We start from the raw sequence: 23,932 nt of genomic DNA, 5'->3' as shown, positions 1-23,932 counted from the left end.
ACCTGCACCACCATCAAACCCTCTCCCCTCTCCCCTCTCCCCTCTCCCCTATTGAGAAAGAGTCAATTCAAGAGCATAAAATGTGTATATAGAACATTATAGATGTATTATTAAAACAGTTATCAGAACATCAATTCAGTAAAGCTATATGAGAGGTGGCTACATTAAACAGACCTCTTTTACAGTCACTTCACGTACATATGTACATATCTATATGATATCTATATCTATAACATATATGTTTTCATACTGTTGTGTTCTCCCCCTAGTGCTTTTGATAGGATGCCATGAGCTTTAGAACTGTTTTCCTTCAAAGGTCTGACCAAAGTCCCAATTAGAAGGAGCAACATTATATGAAGTAATGCTCTGCCCATTGCTGTTTGTAACTTGAAAAGACAGAGACTGCCCCTTAAGATTGGTTGTGCACTGCCAGTTTTCTCCCCAATTCCTTGTTAAAGGAAGCCAATCAGTATTAGATCCTTTTACCTTCACACTCACCACATCTCCACTTCCACCCACATTTGTTATCAGGATCAGATAAAAGTAATAGTTGCCATTAATGGTAAATCTGACCCCTCCCTCTTTCACACATGGGACTCTGCACAAGATTGATTACAAAAAACATATATTTATCAAACCCATATCAACAATAATATGAAGTAATAAATTACATCAGAAGTAGTTTTACCTTCTGTATTTGACAGGCACAATCCCTGCCTTCAGAATGGCAATCATTTCAAAAGCAGGTTGGGCCATGTCAAAATGTTGTCTGGGTGGATTACACCACCCACCATCGTCACTAGGAAGAGAATAATTTGGAGGGCAGAAGTTGGTGGCTGTGACAACCACAGAAGGGTTCCCTGGAGCACACCATTGTGGGTCATCCACACACCTCAGCTCAAAACATGCACCACAAGCCTCTCCATTGTTGAACAAAGCAGTACTCAATGCAGTTGTCTTAACACCATATCCTTGTGCATACAAATTCCCATATCCACAAGCACCACCTGCAACAAAAGAACAAATCAATACAACAATCAAAGAACATCTAAACACAATTTAATCTAGAAGCAGCATCATCATAATATCATGAATTGTGCAAATCTCTTATCATTAACTAATGCTATTTTTTTCAGGGTACCATAATGGCCATGCAATTACTAGTGTAGTATATCAGAGTTTCACCATTCAGCTCAATGACCCACTTTCCTGCATCAGTCAATTATCTCCACACCAAACCAAACGATCAAATGAAATTGGGTAAAAGATCTTTCTACTTGAACATTCTTTCATCCTGACGATGGATCATAGAGTGTGATCCAAAACATTGATGCAAAAAATCATACGCAATCAAAACCAGAAACAACAATAATGAATGTTTTTTTTCCAAATGATATATAACTCACCCATTGTGCCTATTATATCAGGACCTCCATAGAAAGTTGCATGAGCATAGTTCCATCCATCTTGACTGTCACCTTCAACCGGCTGATAAATACCAGTGAACCATAACAGTTGTATAACTATAAGAAACTCAAGTATAATGAGCCTGGGGAGGTTCCTCATCTTGCAAAACTATCCCAAAATCAAGGCCAATAATGGTTTAGGTAACTGTAAACCGTGTGCACTATTGAACACTGAACACCCAGTTCCTCTGATGCAATGCAAAGCAAGACTAATAGCGATATTTATAGTAAGCAAATACAATCGTAATGATTGCTGGGATGATGACTGTATCTACTTAATCTATAAATAGGACATTTTGTATTAAATGTCTAATCGTACACATAAGCATTATGATTCATTGCAGGAGAAAATTGAGCCCTTTTAATCACCAGAACACCACATTTGGCAGTTGGTTTACTTTTTTCATTCTTTTCATACTTTTTTCTTTCTTCTCTTCTTCCTCAAATCCAATTTTAGTACTTTTAACTCGTTTGTCAAACTTCTATTCCTTGTGAACGAAGAGGCCAAACTTGTCCAGCCACAAACTCACCTAATTGATTGCAAGTGTCTAATTGATTACAAGTGTCATTTAGAGGCTTCTATAGAGGTGTATTGTAGTTTCATTTATTGTTATTTTTGGAAAGATTTTATATCATGTATAAAGAATTTTTGGCTATCTCATATGGGAGCACGAGTCGACTCAGGGTTATCCATTTACTCAAATTCACCTCAAGCATGATCTCGACCCCGTCTCTTATGATGTTGGAGCCTTGCACTCAACAAAACTTGATCCTTGATGGGTTCGTAAAGAACCATTCAACTTCATCAATACATCAAGAGTCCATTGACATTTATTGTTATATTTAATTATATGATTAAAATTGCTTTCATTGTTTATAGGTCCATTTTTAATATATAGCTAATGTTAATTCTTTATGTTTTGGCCTATAAAGGTAATATTTTTATATATGTAAATATGAAGATTGTTCTTTATGCAATTATAAGTGTACATGTGATGCAATTTTTCATAAGAGCAATCACATAACTTGATCCAAATTTACTTTCATTTGCACTTATTCTTACAAATTTATACTATACTTCAATTTCAAGCATTTTTTAACCCATGTCAAATTCTTTCACTTGTAAAAGTTATTTATCACTTACACATTTGTACAAATGACTCTTATTTAAAGTTTAACTTCAAAATTTGGTCTGCTTGTTTTTCTTTCTCTTAGCTACTATTTGTTGACTTAAAATGAAATTATTTTACTTGCACATTTGAAGTCATAGTTAAGGACTAACCTTTTAATTCATTTAAACATCTAATGAAATTTTAGAATGATCACCTCGTGCACAAATCGAAGAGAACATCTAGTGTCATTAGTGTTCTAAGACATACTCCATGACTACTTCTTTTCTTCAATAATTTCTTAAGGTTGTTGACTTAATATCTTTATAGGATTTGACACAAGGAGGAATAATCCTTGTCATGCACAAATTCTCAACTAAATAACTGAGTTCTTATGTAGGTTTACATGCATAGGAAAACAACTTTTAAGGGAATCAATTTTGTTGTTGAATAACGTAGATTTGTATTTGTGGAAGTGATCTAAATTCATTAACTAATTTTTTATTGATTCTAATGCACTCGTCTAAAATTTCCTAATTTTATGTTATAGGCACAAATCACTTTGGCATTACTTATTAGAGTCTATTATTTATTAATGTCAACTCTTATTCCTAGGTTATTTATTTAACAATGTTAGTTTAATTTATTTATCTTAAGATGTATGTAAGAGATTGTATTATTTTCCTTTTATTTTTGGTGAAGCTAACATTTCCTATATGACTTAAGATTTTGGCTTGAGAGTTTATCCTTTTATGAAATATTTTCATATCTATATTTCAAATTGATTATTCTATTTTAAATTTTATCAAGGCTCCAATCCACCCCTTATTAGTTCATTGCTTCGTTCCAATTAGGAATTATATTTGATCCTTATCCTCACCCTTTCGATATGCTTTATAGATTGATAATTCATTATGGGTTCTCATATGTTGTTACCATAAGCTTTTATATAAGCATATCTTATCAACTTTGGTGTGGCCCTTCACTCTATATCATTAGGTCCTTCAGTCCTTGATATTCTTATGTCTTTTATTGTATGGATGGAGATGTATTTTCTATGGAGGTATTATTTAGCAATGTTTGTGATCTTGCATCTTTCATAGAATTAGTGATTTCTCACCCTTCTCTTTTGAATATTCTCACCTCACTTATTTCTATACTTCTTTCTCCATGACTAGTACTATTGATGATCCATAATGATATATTATCTTCAAGCACTTGCTTTCCCCTAACATGGATCACAATGTCAATACACCATGTATGTCAAATATTGAGGATGATTATTTCCCTTGTACCACATTGTATAATGATATTATCCATTTAGGTAAAAATTTATTATAAGAGAACTTTGATAGTTTTGGTAATGCTTCCTAACATGTTAAGTCATCATTTCTTGTTAATTACATGTATTTTGATAATTAACATACATTATTGATAAGTACATTTAAACTCACTTTGAGACATATAGCATTATAATGGTTCGATTTTTTTAATCACACTTATGACAATGATACATGCTTTTATTATTCTTTTCTTGTTCCTAACATGTTTGAAGATAATTTCATTTTCTTTAATTACCATAATTCTTTTTTTTAATATTCCTATTGACACATCCTTTGATCCTTATCCATCATCTTCTTTGGATGCCTTATTATCTACGTGGATAATATCATTTATACTCATATAAGACCAAAAGTTGTTAATAAAAGAAACTTAAATTTCTTTGAGCTTCAATTGATTTTTGAGCAAATTCTTCTTCACAAAGTTATTATATAGTGAGCCATATTCACAAAAAAGTTGGTAAGAGGTCCAAAGGTTGCATCCAATCTCTTTATTTTACCTTCTCAAAATTAGAAAACATAGATAATACATCAGAAAAGATACATAACAAAATAGCAGAAGAACTAGATGTTGTATTATTGATTAAATAATGCTTATTTATACAGTAGTGAAGCCAAACAACTTCCCTACAAATCTGCTAAATAGACTGACAACTAACTGCTAAATAATGACAGCTAACTGGAAAAAAGAAGACACCAAACTGAAGGTGTTTGATATCAAATCGAACATCTCAGTTATTATCGAGACTCTAATTTTATTCCAATCCCAATTTCCCTTCCACGGCTACACTTACTTATAGACCATCAAAGGAATATGATATCACTCACCAATTACAAAACACACAAGTTAAGATATCACTTTGGGATCTTGTATGTACATCATCTTTTAATGAGAAAATAATGCAAAAGGATTTGGAGAAAATACTTGAGTCTAATTTGACACTCTTCAACAAATAGTGACTTCTTTGATTATAATTCATAGAGTTCTTAAATTTATTTATTTGCATCAGATGATTATCAATTCTCCAAGATAAAATCATATACGGTGTAGATCATATAAAATCATATGGATATACAATAAGAATAATTGATAACAAATTTCTATATGAGAGCTATAAGTGAATATCTATAAAATATATTATAAAAAGATGTGAATGTACAACCAATATGAAATAAAGAAAATAATATACATGTAATACAAATCTTCGCCAACTTTCAAATATTTTTTTTCCTTTTTTCGACAAAAACAAACAAATTAAAAGAATATAAACCTTACCCATTGTGCCTGAACCATCAACACCTCCATAGAAAGTTGCATGAGCATAATTCCATCCATATTGCCTACAACCTTCAACCAGCTGAATAGTTCCAGTGAACCATAACAGTTCTATAACTAGAAGAAGAGACTCAACTATAATTAGCCTGGGGAGGTTCCTCATCTTACAAAACTATCCCTAAACTGTGTGCACTATTTAGCAATGAACAACCAATTCCTGTGATACAAGGCAAAGCAGGAAGGAATAATGGCTGTATAATATTAAATGGCTGTAAATAAAATAGTAATGATTGTTGGAATGATATGGCTGTATCTACTGAATCTAGAAATATGACGTTTAATATTAAATGTCTATTCCTACAGATAAGCATTGTGATTTGCATGGCAAGAGGAAATTGAGCATTTATAATCACTATGGCAGTTGCCTTTTATGGTAGTTAAAATATCCCCAAAAAAATTTCTTTTCTATTTATGCTTTCCTTCCTTTGTTCAATTTTAGTACCTTAACTCCTCTCTCAATCTTTTGTTCCTTGTCCTGCAAACTTGTGATTGATTACAAGTGTATTTAATAAAAGGAAAATTTCCTGGGTTCCATAGAGGTATAATTTAGTTTCAGTTTTAGTTTTTTTTTTTAAATGATTTTATTATTATATGTTTTTTTCAATTTATACTTTTTGTTATTCTTTTATAATTGGGGTTATAAATGAAATAATTATATTTGTAATTATAAAAATCGTATATCTTGATATTTTGGATAAAATTTAGTTAGATCGCTCTTTATGTAATGCTAAGTATATGAGCGGTACAATTTTTGGCTAGTGCTCGCACATAACCTTATCCAAGCTTACTTCCATTTGCACCCATTCTCAAGAATTTATTCTATCTTTTGCTTTCACTCATGTCTTGACCCATACTAAATCCATAATTTATAAAAGTAATAAATCGCCTATACACTTGTATAAATGACCCCTATACACTTGTATAAATGACCCTTACACCTTTAAATTTTTCTTTTATTTAGTTATTATTTGCTGAAATAAAGCAAAAGTGTTTTATTTGCACATTTGGAGTTGTATTTAAAACTAACTTAACTTCATTTAAACATATAGTGAATTTTTTGTATGATCGCCTCATGCTTGAAAAGCTTAAAAAGAATCATCTAGTCCCAATAACAATGCATTAGCATTCTAAGGCATACTCCATGGCTACTTGTTGTGTTTGACTATTACTTAAATTCATAGACTTGATATTCTCATAGCACTTGACACATGTAGGAATCATCCTTCTGGTGTAAAAATTCTTGATTGCATTTAACTAATTTTTTATGTAGATTTAAAAGCACAACAAATTCATTTAAAAAAAAAAAATAGTTACAAATTAGATTTGCATAGCGAGTCAATTTTTATTTTTTGTGGAAATAGATTTCCTACATGACCTAAGGTTTTTCCCTTCACATTTATCCTTTAATTAAGTACTTTCATATCTAATTTTTAAATTACATAATTCTATTTCAAATTGCATTAGGGTTTAAATGTACCCCTAACGATTTCATTGCTCATTCAAAATAGGGTTTATATTTTAACCTTACCCACCCACCCTTTGATTATGCTTTATCAATTGATCATTCCTTATGAATTTTCATGCAAATTCTCATGCAACATTACCTTCAACTATTGTAGGTGCATGTCTCATTGATTTTGGTGTGTTCCTTCACTATATATCATTAGATCCTTCAATCCTTGATATTCTTTTATATTTTATCCTATGGATGGAGATGCATTTGTTATGGAGGTACCATTTAGAAATGTTTGTGATCTTGCATCCTTCATAGAGTTGATGATCACTCATCCTTCTCTTTGGGTATCCTTCAAGAACTTTTCCTTCCCCTATTATGGATCATGATGTCAATACACCATGTAGGTCACACAATGAGGATGACTCTTCCCCTTGTGCTACATTGCATAATTATCTTATTCCATTAGATGAAGAATTATTACAAAAGGACTTTTATGGTTTTAGCAATGTTTCTTTACATGTCAAGTCATTATTTCTTGTTGATTACAACTACTTTGATAATCAAAAATACCTTAATAATAATTGAAACTTACTTTGAGCGGTGGAGAATTATCATGGTCTAATTCCTCTTACTTATTTTATCACATTTATGGCCATGACACATTATTTAATATCATTTTTTGTTTGTTCGTGTTTGAACATAGTTTGGATTTTTCTAATATTTATGTTGGCATATCTTTTGATCACTATTATCTTCTTTGGATTCCCTTATCATCCATATGGCTAATATTATTTATACTTATATAGGACCAAAATTTATTGTTAAAGGAAAGTCGAATTCCTTGAGTTCCATTTGATTTTCAAGCAAATTCTTCTAACAAAGCTATCATATAATTATCCATATTCATTAAAAATGGGTAGAGGTCTAAAGGTTGAATCCAATCCCCCTCTTTTACCTTCTAAATCCCAATCTTCCTTCCACAACTACACTTACTCATAAAGCATCAAAGGGATATTATATAACTCATAAATTACAAAAAACACAAATTAAGGTATCACTTTGGGATCTAGTGTGTACATCTCTTTTTTTGAGGAAATCATGAGAAAACATTTAGAGAATATTTGTCTAATTTAAGACACACTTAAAACAATAGTGACTTACTTGATTGCATCTACTGGATCCTAACCCAAACATTAGAATTCATTTTCAATGATGTAAAGCTTCTATAGATCTTGGTTTTTAAGGAGTATTTACCTCTATATCACATATTAAGATTTGGAAATATAAATACTAAGAATGCCTTGGTTGATAACATTTTAATATATGTCGCGGGGATTGTTTGAAATGCTTGAATGATTATAATCACTCAGTATGCACTTTGGCTAAGTGCTTTACTTAGCTATTTGGTGAAACATGGGATGATCTCTCAAAGTATGGCATATGGTACCTTGAGAGAAACTTCTGGAGAAGGTTTGTTCCCTTGGTACTCACCTAGTCTAACTTACCTAATGTTGTTGTTGAGAAAAGGGATATAGATAAATGACTTGAAAATAAAACCTACTCTCTATTAAGGTGACAAACCAACATGTTTTATACCTATGTTGTTAAATTGACATACATATTCTCATTGATTCAAATATTTTTACACAACTCAAAGATTTATATACATCCCTACATGAGTGTTTCATAGAAAGGAGTTCAAATGGTTCATAGTTTAATAAGGTAAATGAAGCTTTCACAACTAGTTCCTATTTGTAGCAATTACACAACCTAGAAATTGTAAGGAAAGTATCTTTTATGTTGCTAAAAGATGTTGGAATGAGACATACATTAAATTTTTATATGAAAACATGGTAATATTCATCAATTATTATTTTAGGTGTAATGCCCACCAAAACACCCTAGAGAAATAAACACTATTTAACCACAAATAGAGATAAATTTTTTCTTTTAGCATCTACTAAATCAACATATGCAACTAAGATCAAATACCATATACATATCAAATGCATCACCTCCTAACCACGATAACACATAGAACATCACAAAATTAATCATAGTAACATATAATGCAAGCGGAATTAAATGCTAACATATCATCTAACATCTTGTTACACATTTCATTCATACATTCATTCCCTAGGGTATCTTAATGTCACTACTTACTAGATACATATCATATCATGAAAGCAATAACATTCAATACATTAAAGATCTACTCATTATTTCCTTACCATGATATTACAAACTACCAATGCATATCTCTATAACCCCATTAATTATCTAAGTTCGCTTAAAGCACCAACTCAAATATTCCTAATTCTCAAATCATTCCATTCACATATGCAAGAATATAACAACAAATACTATTCTAATTTCCAATTAGGAACACATGCCATTAAACCAATTAAGATTCATATGATATAACAAGAATTAAATTAGTCTAAACATCTGATTCCTTAATCCATCATAAGATCTCAATCTCGTACATAATGCAAATTTCTACAATATAAATCATGAAATAATTCATCCTCTTATTTCATTGCAAGACCATTGTCTTTACATCAACACACCCTCTTACATAAAAGTACAAAATACATAGTCTTCTTACATTTACAATGCCATCATGAATACATAACACAATCTCAATGCATGGAAATCAGCTACAAGTCCATTTGCATAATGACGAATCATATAATCCATAGCCACGCACACTAACACCAATGAAGAATATCCCAATGAAAGAATGCATAAAACCACTAGACTATGTGGAACCAAATAGGAACCATCCCCCGTGCTAGGAGATGACATGGGGTTCAAACTCACACTCAATACCTAGGCTGACACCTAACAACCAAGGGACTCAATGAGACAACCACAAGATAACATCAATAATCAAGATCGAATCACATCACAAGGATGAAGTATAAAAACATACTCCTAGAGGCATGAACAACAAATCAAAGCATAAGGATCATGGTCACAGGTAGGAGTGGAGTGTCATCACATGCTATCCTCACGGAGAAGGGAACAATGCCAAACCCTTATAGGCATGCCACTGCATGCTATCCTCACAAAGAAGGTCAATCCATACCCATGGTAGACATGCATTCTATCCTTATAAAGAAGAGATGAGCTATACTCCTGATATACATGCATGCTACCATTACAAAGAAGGGTAATACCAATCCCCTGATAGACATGTGGAGCCATCTCAACCTATGTGAGAATAAGGGAGGTTAGATTGCTATCTCAATGGCCTCAAACCAATTATTATCTTATTAGCACAATCCCAACCCAATCAATTAATTATTAATGCTATCACTTGTTTATATCAAGAAAATTTTCAATCTGCCTTGGCAGTCTAGACTCTAAGCATCCAACAAGGAACTACCTAGCAGCCTATCTCACTTGACCCTAGTCATATCTCACTTGACCCTAGTCATCACATGAAATATCACTCCCCCTAACCATATTCCAAGACCTTAGGGTGAAACATAAGTAAGAATAAGATCATAGCCACATCATGAAGGCTTACAATTGACATAGAAACAATCACATCATCACTAAGAATATATAGATCATAAAAGACACATATGGCCACATACAAGGCAAGAGCCTTCAACAAAGAAAAGCAACTCATGGACCAAAGAATTAACATGATTCAAGACTAATCCAAACCAATCTCAATCCTCAATAGTGAGGCATTACACATCCCACTGGATCTTTGATAAGCACCCCTCAATAATGAGGCATTCTCCCTCTCGCTGGAGCAAAACAACAAGTATACAAACTCCTTAATGGTAGGGCACAAACCCTCTTAATAGAGCACAAAATAAATATATGGAGATATAAATGACATAATTTTGTTTCCAAGAAAATCAATGCATACATCAAAAGCCTCTAGAGAGTACCCTCAATCGGAAAAATCAATTACAAGGCTCAAAATTGACAAAACCCCTAATCTGGAACAAAATTGTGTATATAAAATGCATATTGGCACATTGGGGGTGAAAAATGGTGCATATGACTCAAAAATTAGTGCACCCACCCCATACATTAGCACATCTAAGGCAAACAATAGTGCATTTAAGCCAAGAAGCAAAAATAAAGAGTTATGAAGTATGTAGGTGACGAGTGTGCCCATGATTAAACATAGACTTGCGAAATGACTCAAATTCACTCCTAAAAGGTGCGGGAGGACGAAAAATAATGAAGGGAACATAAAATTAAAGACATTGTGAACAAACAAGAGGAAGTGAATAACAAAATCAAGCCACAATCACACTCAAAAGTGCACAAAACCTCATCAAACTTACACAACAATAAAAGGAGATACGATAATGCAAAGATAGGCATAAAATATCATTACAAAGACAAACCAATGCCAAATAAACACCAAACCATCCACAAGAAAATCCAAAACAAGAATGCATTTTACAGAACTCAGGAAAACACATCTTTCGACAATTCACATTATCAGAATTTAACCATATTCCTTAAATATATCTGAAATTCATAATTTCCTTCCCCAAATTAGATGAAATTATTAATTATCAAATTCATCTCCCCAAACAATCTTTCCATATACACAGAGTAAACAATCTTTTAGAAATAAAATTTGTAGACAAAAGCCAAAAACTCCAACCTAGAAATTGCAATCCAAACAAAGGAAGATTCGATGAAGAGCAATTAATCCAGCAATCCAAGCAATCAACCTTCAATCCAAGCTCCAACAAATTTGAAAACCAAAACGCAATCTAAAATCTCCCAGAAGCTAACCCAACAACATACGCAGAAAACTCAATAAATAAATATTAAACTCCAAACTATAGAAAACTCTCGACCAATTAGAAAATTTGATAAAACAATATATTATACCTACCTTGTATAGTACCAAGGTAAATATTATTTACTTACCCATTCAAAATCAACCAATAGAAATAAGGGGTAGGTAAACTTTTTATTATATCCGATTATACAAATAATATTAATGTACCAATACAAATATAAATGGGATATTAATAATAAATCAAATCCCAAATAATAAATAATAAATAAATAAAAGGTTTATATAAATAGAAATTAATAAATAAATATAAAATCACATCAACAATAAAACATCAACATTAAATAATTAATAAATCAATAAATAATAATAAAACAATAAATATTTAATGCAAATCAATTAAACAATAAATCAAATAAATTAATAGATTAAATAAATCAAACTCAATAACATTAATCAAACCTCAAACATATAATCCAAATAATTAAATACCCATTGTAGTCACATAAATCTATCCATTTTAATTAAATGAATATTTGCTATTTATTTGATTAAAAACCCACTAGCCATCAGTTAATTAAATTAATATTTAATGAATTCATCTTCAAAACATTCTCCTATTAATTAAATAAATTATTCAATCTATTTTAATTAATTCATTATACCAAATTCACAATCAATTAAATGAATAAATATTATTTATTTAATTTAATCTCCTTTCCTCTTTTAAATAAAACATTTATTTAAATCATTAAAATTCCCCCCACTTGCATTTTCCTAAAAATGCAACTTGCAACCACAAATTGAAATAAATTAATTTTATTTTAATTAAAATCCTATTTTCCCTCACCCACCAAACCCACTTGCAATCCTAATCCCCTTCTAGATTCTTTTAAAACCTTCCTAATTAACCTAATCCATCCCCTAATTATTGTCACATTCCTAAGCAACTTGGAGTCACTTCTCAAAGACTTCAAAGTCTTTGAAAAGCATTAAATGCTTTGTGTGTTCAACAAATTAACCTCTAAAGTCTTCCAAACCACTTATGGCTCTTACATGACCATTTATGGTTAACCCCTAACTCAACCCTCATGTGACTCATGTGTCTCCTCAAGCATTTATTGCTTTGACCATGGTTAACCATTTAACCTTTGCACAAGAGTTTATCCATTGGATAAAAGCATTATTCATTGGATAATGAATTTATTCACTCAACCCAACCTTGACCTTAACTCCCAAGTTAACTCTTAGGTCATGTCAAGCATTTAATGCTTATTCCCTCTCCTCTCAACTCATCTCATGTTGACACTTGTCATCCTGGGATTGGGTTGAAAGCCCTCACATGGATTGGATATCATTCAATCCTGACCCTTGTTGAGATTACTCAATCTCAACCATCCATTGTTCCATTTCTCCTATAAATAGAGCCCATTTCTTCATAATCCAGTTCCTGAAAAACTTGTATGCATCTAAGTTATAGAGAATTTTAGAGAGCATTTAGCATATTTTAGTCATATTCACTCTTTTGGTTAAAATTAACAAATAGCATTTAGATAACTCATCTTTCTTTGGCTATTAAGCTTGCATTTGCATACTTTTCATAATCATCTACAATCTTGAACCTCCATAAGGCATCCATAGTGCAAAAAGCTGCTGAGAGCTACACTAATTTGGAACTTGGAGAGGAGAGGAACAAGGGAGAAGGAGCTAAGATCATGTTAAAAGGCATTTGGAGATGCCTTGTTGTATTTACTTCCATAGTTAACTATTTTATCATGTTTTTAGTGTCTCTTTTGATATGCTTGCTTAGACTAGTTTTTGTTTGAATAACGCTAACGTTTATCTTGTGTTTTGTGTGTTATTCCACCACAGGTTTTAGTCTAACATTGTCCATTTTGCAGTGCATCATTTGGTGAACCTGACGTGAATCCAACAACTTTTTTTTAACAAACTAACTTTTTGACTATTTAGCTTGACACACAGGTCACGCTTTGGTGCTTTCGTTCGCGTTTTAGAGCTATTGTAATTTGATATTTTAGCGCTATTGTTCTTACAATGGTGCTATTGTCTCAAATTTAGCGCTATTGCTAATGTTATAGCGCTATTGCTAATGTTATAGCGCTTTTGATTATTAACTAACGCTCTTGTCCATATTTTAGCCCACTTGTTTTTGTTGTTTAAATATTTTACTTAAGTGCTTTTGTCTATACTTTAGCGTGTTTGTGTTAAGTAGCGCTTCTGTTGTCACACAGAGTAGTGCTATTGTAACAGAACATTTTAAAAGAAAGGCCTTGTAACCGATAATATTATTTTTTTTAGGCTTGTGGAAGCCCACCATATTTTCGGATTTTTCTAACTGTTCGTTTCGAGTGCAGGTTTTAAACTAACCCCTTTTTGTTACTTAACAATCAAAAACACTTCTTTTGGTGCTTTAAAAATCACAACACAATTTTGTTTCTTTGCAAGTTAGGATACACTTCATTTTGGTGCTCTAAAACTTACAAGCAAATCTTATTTCTTTGCAAGTTAGGATCCACTTCATTTTGGTGCACTAAAACTTACAAGCAAATCTTATTTCTTTGCAAGTTAGGATCCACTTCATTTTGGTGCTCTAAAACTTACAAGCAAATCACATTTCTTTGCAAGTTAGGATCCACTTCATTTTAGTGCTCTAAAACTTACAAACAATTTGTTTCTTTGCAAGTTAAGATCCACTTTATTTTGGTGCTTAAAGCAAGACAAGGCAAAATCTCATTTCTTGCATCAAATTGAAGAAAATTCACAATCAACACTTCAACTTGTTGTGCAAGCAAAATATCAAATTACATGTCGGTCAGATAACATAAATGCATAAACATTAAAATCAATTGCTGAAGCCGGATCCAAGATATGTCGACCTCCAATACTGATAAAATTTACTAAACCATGTCGTCTTGCATTGCCGATGACCAAATAAATCCTTTGGTGTCGGTGCAGTATCTGTGAGGTGCTTGCCGGTACACCATAGAACCAAAACATGAAGTCAGAACACAAAACCATGTTGCCATCAATGACAACATAGTGAAACCAACCAATTGAGTGTCAATTGCCAACTATCTCCCCCTTTGGCATTGATGGCAACACTCATGTGAAAAATGGTCAAGATTTCATTTGTCGGTTTCATCCTGCCCTGCTCCCCTAAGCTGAACATGCAAAACACTCCATATCTCCAAAACTTCATGACTCCATAACTCCCCCTAATGTATACAACTCCTTTTATTATTTTTCACATCTATACTACTCCCCCTTTGACATCAATGCCATAAAAAATTCTAAAAGAATGTCAAAGAAAAAGAACTGTACAATGAATATCCCAAAACGTCTTACCGGAGCTTGACAAATTTCAAAATTTTTGTATAAGCCTTCTCCAGTAGCTGAAGATAAGTATCCTAGCTAGTTTTGAATATGCCAGAAATAGATACAAGTCCACTCAATAAATGTGCAAAAGACTCTTTCTCATTTACCTCTGTCGGTGTGGGCTTTCCCACCATATATATGCATTCTTTCTTATGTACACTGAGTGAATCCAACCAGGGACTCACCAAGCCTCTCAGACTTCTTTCTCTCCTTATTATTTTGTTTCTTTCCTTCTCAAGAACAAAAATTTGGTTTTCCAAAATCAAAATTTAACCATCAATGGATGTAGTCAATGAAATCGGTTTGTCAAAAGAATTAGCTATACTTGCAATTTTCTCCTGAATTTCTTTTATCTTTTTATCCGTGTTAGCTATAAGAATTTCAGTATTACAACATACCATGTATATATTTGTACGTTGCTTCAAAGATTTTTCTATTAGTATCAGCTTCTCATTAATCTTTTTCTTCTCAGTTTCAATTACCTGATCAAATGAAACTCTCTTAGCCTGAGTAAACCTTTCTAGTGCTTGCCGGTTTGAGATTTGTTGTAAGGATTGAAAATACTTTAAAATATTCTCAGTGATTATTTTAAGCTTGCTTGATGGGATCGCTTCATTTCAATCTTACACTCTGGGACCTGTCGGTGTAAAACAATGATTGATTGATCTATAATCCCTTTATCTGTGTATCCCTCCTTCATTAGTTTTGGTGTTACCATCATCATCAGTTCAGTGGGACTCATCTCTATGATCTTTTTCTTTTCTACCTGTGAAGTGTCAATTGACAACAATGATGGACCAACAACCGGTTCCCTGTCGGATTCCCCTGTCTTCCCTTCTGAAGATTTATCCTTTATAACCTCCTCACTTGCACTGGTGGCTTCGCCACTTGGTGCAGTCTGTGTAATTGTCGATTCCTCTATAGGAACTGTAACCTCAATCTATACATTTGTATCTAGAGGACAATTATCCTCAATATTAGTATACTGTACAACATTAGCTTGTTCACTCTCTATATTAACCAGTATATCAATATTTGTCTGTACATCTATATTTACTGGGGGCTCAATTTCCACTATCTTAATGTTTTTCAAAACTGAGGGTGAAGTACCCATAAACCCCTTTCCTTTTCCTTCAGCCAGGGTATCTACAGTGTCTGTCTTGGTTTTCGGTGAAGTAAAGAATCCTCTGTTTTCTCCAAGAAATTTAACCCATGCTTTTTGAGTCTCCTTTATTATTTCACTTACTCTTCCTAGTATTAGACTGGTTATCCTATGTTTGTTATTGAAAACTTTTCTTTTTGCCACCTCAAGTGTCTTTTCCATTTCATCAGGAGCAATAGTAACACAAATAGATAATAGCTCTTGAAATTTGATATGTTTATCTTCTTGCATAACTGATAGTCTTCTAGAATCTAACATGTTATACAACTCAGTCGGTATTTGATTTTCTATTTCTATTAAGGCTTATAAGTATCCAAGTATAATAAAACAAAATTCCTCTACCTCTCTTTGTTCATCATCCTCTAAGTGTTCATACTAAAATTGAAAATTCTTCAACATGCCATCTTTAGTGATTTCATCTACTAATTATAAATAAGATTTAGGTGGTATGATATTACTAGATTCGATGTCACTCTTCTTCCTCTTTCCAGTACTGGATGTAGCTGAAGGTGTTGCCTTTGGTACTTTCTTTTGTGCCGGTATTTTGATTGTAATCTTCCCAACCAGTTGCTTCTTAGCTTTAGCCTTTGTTTTCTCTGGTTTCTTCCTCACAACCCTCTTGAATGCCAATGGTGTGTCATCCTCAGATTTTGATTTTGCAGTAACAGGCTCAATACAAACTTCAGGATCCTTCCTTTTTTTATCTCTCTGGGATAGCATCAATTAGTGCTTTGATGTCCTTTGAGACCTTCTCCACAATTTTTTGTTATTTCCCTTCCTGCTTCTCTCTTTTCTTTCAGTTGAACTTTGTTTCAACCTCTTGATTTTTCTGTTGTGTAGTACCACAAGGCTTCTCTACCTCATCTATTGGTGCATCATTCAACATTTTTGTATAGGCATCAAGAATCTGGCATCCATCTCATAGCCCATTTCTTCGATCCAAATCTTTCGGGGCTTAACTGCTTCCATGAGTGTCGCATCCTTCTTTACCATGAAGCATATGTCGGTTGAATATTTTTCTATAATATGCTTAGGTACCCTTACCCTAGACCTCATAGATTTCTGGAATGCTTTGAAATATCCCATACCTTATCATCTCTCTAGCTTCCTAAAGAAGCAATTTACTGTTTCAATTGTCTTCCTACCGGGATGTCAAAAGCCCATTGCCTCTTTGCCAAAATCGGGTGTATCATTCATAAAATATAACATCATGAAAACTATCAAGTTGCCATACTAGAATGTACCGTTCTTTTCACCCTTAATCTTCCCTAGATTTATTAACAACTCATGTAGCATCCAACCGCATAGATCTGTTGGTAATTGACACTCATTGGATTTATATGTTGTCTTTGATGGCAACAATATTCTATATGGTAACAAGATTCCCTAAAAGTCATATACCGGCTGTATACGGTGAAAATGGATAACAATAATAACGATATTGAAAGGCTAAATGAATTCAACCACAAAACCCTAGCCTAACAACAACAAAGATCCACCATAATATATGAAGATTACCTAAGACAATGTAAATCAAATGAAATCACAAAGATTATACCATCACATGTCCAATAGGGTTTGGCTCTCCATTCTTCCTATCTCCATTGATCTTGCTTGATATATTTGCTCTCAGATTTTATGTGTACAAGAGCTCAACAAAGAACGGAATGTGGTTGCAAGTAGGATCGCATATGTCCAGTAGTCGGGTAGTTAGCATAATTGATTAGGGTTTGATAATGAAGGAAGCATCTCCTTATATAGAAGACACAATATGAAATGGAGGGATAAGATTGAGAGGTGTAAAAGGAGGTCGGCTATGATTAGAGGGTAGGTAGAGAAAATAATAAAATAATGAAAGGGGTAGGTAGTGTAGGAATTAAGAGATGAATGACATGTGTCATGGGTAGAAAAGGCTAATGAATTAATTAAATAAATAAAGATTTATTTAATTAATAGAAGAAATGGGATAATTAAATAAATAAAATATTTATTTAATTTAGGAAAAGGATAATTTAAATAAATAAATGTATTTATTTAAATGAGAAATAAGGCTAGAAGAGGATAAATGAATTAATTAAATAAATAAAGATTTATTTAATTAATAGAAGAATTAAGCTTAGATAATTAAATAAATAAAATATTTATTTAATTAGAGTGGACAATTTTAGGTGTCTACATTTTGCCCCTCTTTGAGACAATGCGGCTTGTCGTGTTGTTTCAAAGAAGATAAGATGAACTAATACAAAGTTGCCCCAAGATGGGAATGATATGCCCCCTCGAGAGATTGGATGAAAAAATGTTTGGAAAGATCACAGACAATCTCTCAATAAGAAAGAAAGGGATAGAATGGACTGATCGGATAAAGTGACAGAGTCACGGGATAATGAAGACTGACTCGAGAGATGAGGGCTAGGGCTAGGGTAGTCTATAAGATAGACCATGAGGGAAAATACATCCTCATTGTCATCCACACATCCACGAGAGCAGAGTGCAGAGCGAAATAGAGCAGCAACAGTCAGCAGTGATGGCCTTTGTTCACAGATTCGACCGCGTTCACCGATTCCAGAGGCCAGCAGAGGCAGGAGAGCCGGTAAGTACCACAAAACCTCCTTGTACTTTGATGCATTTATTATTGTCATTAATGCATGTTAGGTAATGTAATAAATGCGCGTTTATGTCAGGAAAGCGTGGTTGTGTCCAAAAATGTGAATTTGTGTCTTCTAGGTCAAATCGGCAGTTCTGTGATGAACATACGCTGTCGATTGGATAAGCTGCTGAGAGGATACACTCAAGCAGGTCCTCTAGGGAAAACTAGGATAGCAAATAGGGCTAGGATTGACAATTCTGTGATAGAACATACATTGCCAATTAGGAAACTACTCAAGAGGATTCACTCAAGCAGAGGCCCTAGGATAGGATAGATCAAGGCACTTTGTGATAAACAGTGAGTACCAAGATATAGTACTTTGTGATGAACAGGGAGTACTAAAATATGAGCAGCACTTTGTGATGAACAATGAGTGCAAATGTGAGCAGCACTTTGTGATGAACAGGGAGTGCCAAACACGTAGTACTTTGTGATGAACAGTGAGTGCAAAACACGTAGTACTTTGTGATGAATAGGGAGTACCACTAGGATAGAAGCAACACTTCATGATGAATAGGGAGTGTCACTAGGATAGAATACCATATGCACTTAGATAAAAAGTAGCATTTTGTGATGAACAGTGAATGCCACTATGACTTACATGATTGATTTGTGTGACTGCAGGAGTATTTGCCTATGCTGGAGTCATGAGAGAGATTCCCATCGACTCAGAGGTTGCGACCTGAGTTGACAGCCAAGGACCGAGCTGTGATTGAGGCTATGGGATTGAGACATATTCTGTATGTGCTTGAGTTTCGAGTGAACATGGGATTGCTGACTGCATTAGCTGAGAGGTGGCACTCTAAGACTTGCACTTTTCATTTGCCGATGGGGGAGATGACAGTCACCCTGGAGGATGTATATAGGATTCTACGGATACCGATCGATGGGGAGTTGATTTCGTACAATCGAGACGGAGACAGGGATGCCCTTAGACGAGTGTTCTAGGATTCAGGATTGGAGATGAGGGTGGGACATGTGGCATGGGATACCATGACATGGACAGGATTAGCACTACCAACAGTGTTGGCAGAAGTTATCAGTGGGTTCCTCTATCCGGATAGGGCAATGCGAGGGGTGGCTATAGAGGACATAGGGGCCAGGAGAGATGATCTTGGGGCGGGTCCTTCTAGGGCTCAAACTCCATCAAGGCCAGTTGGCTCTGAGGGAGGGAATTCATCATAGCTGTAGAGGGCTCCCTATGTATCAGTATTGTACCATTTTTGTATGATGATGTAGACACCTGCGAGTGATTGTAGCCATATGATTTTGACATCATTGTATCATGACACTTTTGATTTATATATATGAGATGATTCTTCTTTGCGGCAGCTATATGCATGTGTACCTATGTGATGAGATGTGCTTATGTGATGCTTATGATATGGATGCAAATATGTACATGATGAAATGCAATATTTTTGTGCTTTTATGTTTTATATGTTATGCAAATGCAAATGTGAATGTATGTAATGCAGATGGATATGATAATGCAAATGTAAATTGTGCTAATAGGTGTTGTGTGCAGGATGTGATGCAGTTGTTATATCTATATGTATGTATGAAATGCTTATATGTGGTAATGCAGGTGCAACTACATGAAATGCAAACATTTTTTTGGTGTGTCATTATACTCAGTCGTGTGATAGTGGGCTACACGGACTCGAGAAGGACGATGGAAGTCAATCAAGAAAGGGTGATGAAAGATAGAAGATATGAAAGTGAAAGAGATTCTTGTGCGTTATCATCATTGAGCTTTATTATGGCAAAATAGGTTATGACAATCGAGGCATATGTTCGACCCAGAAAGTCATTGTACCTGTTTGCATGGAGATAAGACAGTCACGAACAAGGAATGCCCTAGTTCACACTAGACTCATAGTTTCCTCATATCCTTGGACAAGTCATAGCATTACTAAGTGACAATCCACAGACAGCAAAGAAAAATAGGTGACAATACCCCATCCTTGCCTTTCTAGTCAAAGACATCCTGGAGATAAAATCTCTAGTCAGAGACATCTTGGAAAAGCTAAAAGACATGTCACCAAAAGATAAAATCAAAAGAAAACCAAGACTCGACACCAACATCCACTATAGTCCTCAAGTTTAGTGTCTCTTGTCACTTGTATAAGCCTTATTTGATTGTGGTCACAATGTTTATTTTCACAAAAGGATAGATAGCACTAAACCATATGTTGTCTGAGTCTGTTGAAAGATTTGATTTGTTGAAGCCCATTTTTGCTGCTGTGTCTCATCTGAAACTGACTGAATCCATGAAACTGATACTTTATTGCGAAGAAGATGAAACTTTATTGCGGATCTGTGATGCAAATGTTGCTTTATTGCGGATTGTGTGTGGATAGACTAAAGAAAATTGGAAAAAACTACACTCCTTAGAATGTGTGATGTTCTTAGTCCCACACCCATTACTAGACGTAGGATTTTCCTTAGCCATAGATAGGATCTGATTTATTATGGATGGAAAGGAGTGAAAAGGAAGGTTTGTTATGAATGGCTAACCAATCTTGGGTAGATCAATAACAAGCCATGATGGGATTGGGTAAATTTATTATGGATGAATAGGATGTGAGTGTGTGCAAAGTGAAAGGATGAAAGTGAATCCTGAAGGAGGGAGGAGCAATGTCTCTACGCATGGCGCTGGTGACCCAGTTTTCACCATGGTACTTGCCCAGGGCACCATTGAAGTGGTTTTCACCATTGGACAAAATTATTTTTGTTTACTTTTTTCAATTTTTTGATTTTTTTTGTGTCACAAGGTGCTTGTTTGCCAGGTTTTCACCAAGTAACGATTTTTTTTGTTTTTATGATTTTTTTGTATTTTTGAAATTTTTGAATTTTTTTGTATTTTTGGAATTAGGATACTCTGAAGAGCTATGTGTAAAACCTGCGAAGGTGCATGTTGTTGATCCTCCAAAGGTTCACCTTCTATAGTTGAGAGCTAATATGCACCAGATCCATATGCTGCTGTGATGATGTAAGGACCAAGCCAGTTTGGTTCGAACATGCCCTTCTTCTCTTTGTCTTGCTGATTTTTAGGATTTTCTTTGAGAACTAAGTCACCCACCTCGAATGTGAGGATTGACTTTATTATTGTAGCTGCATTGTTCCTTGATTGAATGATGTGTATCTCAAGTGATTGTCTTCCTTGATGAAGGAACTGAGATAGAATTACTAGTGTGTGGACTACACAGGCCCATATTCATGTCACCTAAAGAAGTTTGGGCATCCTTGACAACAAAGTCCTTCGAGGAAGCTCCATTAAAGGTCCATGATGTATCGCCAGAAGGGAAAGGATGTGAGGAACAAGTGGATAAGTGATGAAGGCTTATGATTGTGAAAAGAAGTGAAAGTAGGATAGCATGATGGAGACTTAGGATCAACAAGTATGCTTTTTGGCTTGAAATTTTAGAACTTTTGCCCCCAGTTATTTTGATATTAGGGGAGATCATCTCTTGCTCTTTTTTCTTCATAGGATTTTTATCCTTGACTTTGATTTTTGCAGAGTCCAATAGCTTTTGATTTTGATTTGGACTAAAGGACTTTTCTTTAGTTTTGACTTTTAGTTTTTTCTGTTCAAAGCTTGATTCTTGATCCCCAATGAGTAAAGGATTTTATAATTCTTGTTGATCCAAGTCTAGGAGAGGAGTGTAAATGGAATGAGTGGATGAAATGGTAAAGCTATGCGAGTTCTCAAGAGGGTTGGTGATACACTCAATAGATTCTTTGCTAGAACCACTCTTAGGACTATTGATATCAAGAGCTGCTTGCACCACTAGAGGAGATTTGCATTTAGACTTAGTAGCCACAACACTAGGTGCTTCACACCCAATTCCTTGGCATTGCAAATTGTTTGTAGGATGTTCTTGTTGACTGAATACCTTAGGAGATAGTGGGAGTTGATCAACATGAAAGATATACTCACTGCATCCCAGGTCTCTAATCTTGAATTTTTCTTTGAGCTCTGTTTGTTTTGATGTAGAAGCTTTCAAGGATTCTAGATCCACATATGCTGAAGAAGGAATAGCTTCTTGATTGACTGGTATTGTTATTTCTAATCTAGGTCACAAATTGTTGCAATAAATGAATGGATTTGGGTCAGCTTTGATGGTCACTTCAACTCCATTGTGTTGAAACTTGATACATCGATGATAAGTAGATGGGACTACGCTCATCTCATGAATCCATGGGCGTCCCAAGAGTATATTGTATGTGAGATCTAGATCAAGGACTTGACAAACCACATCCTTCGTAACCGGTCCAACTTTCAGAGGCAAGGTGACTGTGCCTTTGGATGAACATTCTTCATCATCATATGCCTTGATGGTAATTTTGTTTGTAGAATTCACAACCTTTTCAGAATATCCCAATTGCTTAATAGTGCTCAATGTACAAATGTTTAGACCTTCTCCTCCATCTATTAGGACTCGTTTGATTCTATGTTTGTGTATGAAGGCTTCGATGTGTAGTGGTGCATTATGTGGCTAACTTATGGAGGCGTCATTGGCTTTTGTGAATGTAAGAGAGTGTGGAATGGAAAGGTATCCCACCATGGCTTGAAACTAGTCCATGTTCAGATCAGTAGGAACGACAGTGTCTCTCAAGATTTTGTCAAGAATAGCCTTATGTGCAGGGGATATGCGTAGGAGCTCAAGAATGGAGATGAGCGCGAGTGTCTTCCCTAACTGTTCTACAAGGTTGTACTCAGGCTTGGTTGATGAAGAAGGGGTGTTTTTGGTTGGAGCACCTTGCAAAGTGAATTTACCTTGATAGGTTGTAACATGACATTCAGAGGTTGGTTCAGAAGAAGATCCAACACCTTTTAGGACAATCTTGGGTCTCCGGGTAGAATTCTCAGGGTTTTTGTCCTTGATGATAATGGTAGAGATGTAATTGTCCATCGAGATGTGATTGATAGTTGAATCATAGTTGTAGGATGCTCTGGTATAGTTGGTTTGATCCTCTGTGACTTTAGCTTTTCCCTTGTCATGCTTTGGGAATGGTTCCTTAAACATCTCATGTTCTTGATTGGATGAGTGTCCCTCAATCTCAATATCACCTCTATCAATGAGATCTTGTATGATGTTCTTCAGTCGATGACAATTTCCTGTCTTATGACCCTTGCTCTTATGAAATTCACAATACTCATCATCATTCCACCAATTTGGTTTAACCTTTGGTTCATATGGAGGAAAATCTGGAACTGTGATTAC

General features: G+C 34.3%; 1 protein-coding gene across 1 annotated transcript; it reads right to left on the bottom strand.

Annotated features, from left to right (window-relative positions):
• Window positions 1-294: 294 nt before the first annotated feature.
• Window positions 295-5,354, bottom strand: LOC131079631 (expansin-A4-like). The gene is made up of 3 exons (XM_058017637.1): window positions 5,192-5,354; window positions 689-1,007; window positions 295-598 (listed from the first exon to the last, which is right to left on the bottom strand). Exons 1-3 carry the CDS (start codon window positions 5,352-5,354, stop codon window positions 295-297), a joined length of 786 nt encoding a protein of 261 aa, XP_057873620.1.
• Between the last annotated feature and the right edge of the window lie 18,578 nt (window positions 5,355-23,932).

This window comes from Cryptomeria japonica, chromosome 8, assembly GCF_030272615.1.
Source record: "Cryptomeria japonica chromosome 8, Sugi_1.0, whole genome shotgun sequence".
Classification (NCBI taxonomy): domain Eukaryota; kingdom Viridiplantae; phylum Streptophyta; class Pinopsida; order Cupressales; family Cupressaceae; genus Cryptomeria; species Cryptomeria japonica.
This window is presented reverse-complemented; position numbering and strand designations above follow the sequence as displayed.

What these genes read in the sequence shown, in the direction of transcription:
- LOC131079631 (XM_058017637.1), bottom strand. Translation starts at nt 5,354, where the DNA reads ATGAGGAACCTCCCCAGGCTAATTATAGTTGAGTCTCTTCTTCTAGTT. An exon ending in TGATGGTTCAGGCACAATGG is followed by an intron (nt 1,008 to 5,191) that starts GTAAGGTTTATA and finishes CTTTTGTTGCAG; the next exon opens with GTGGTGCTTGTGGATATGGG. An exon ending in GTGCCTGTCAAATACAGAAG is followed by an intron (nt 599 to 688) that starts GTAAAACTACTT and finishes AATCTTGTGCAG; the next exon opens with AGTCCCATGTGTGAAAGAGG.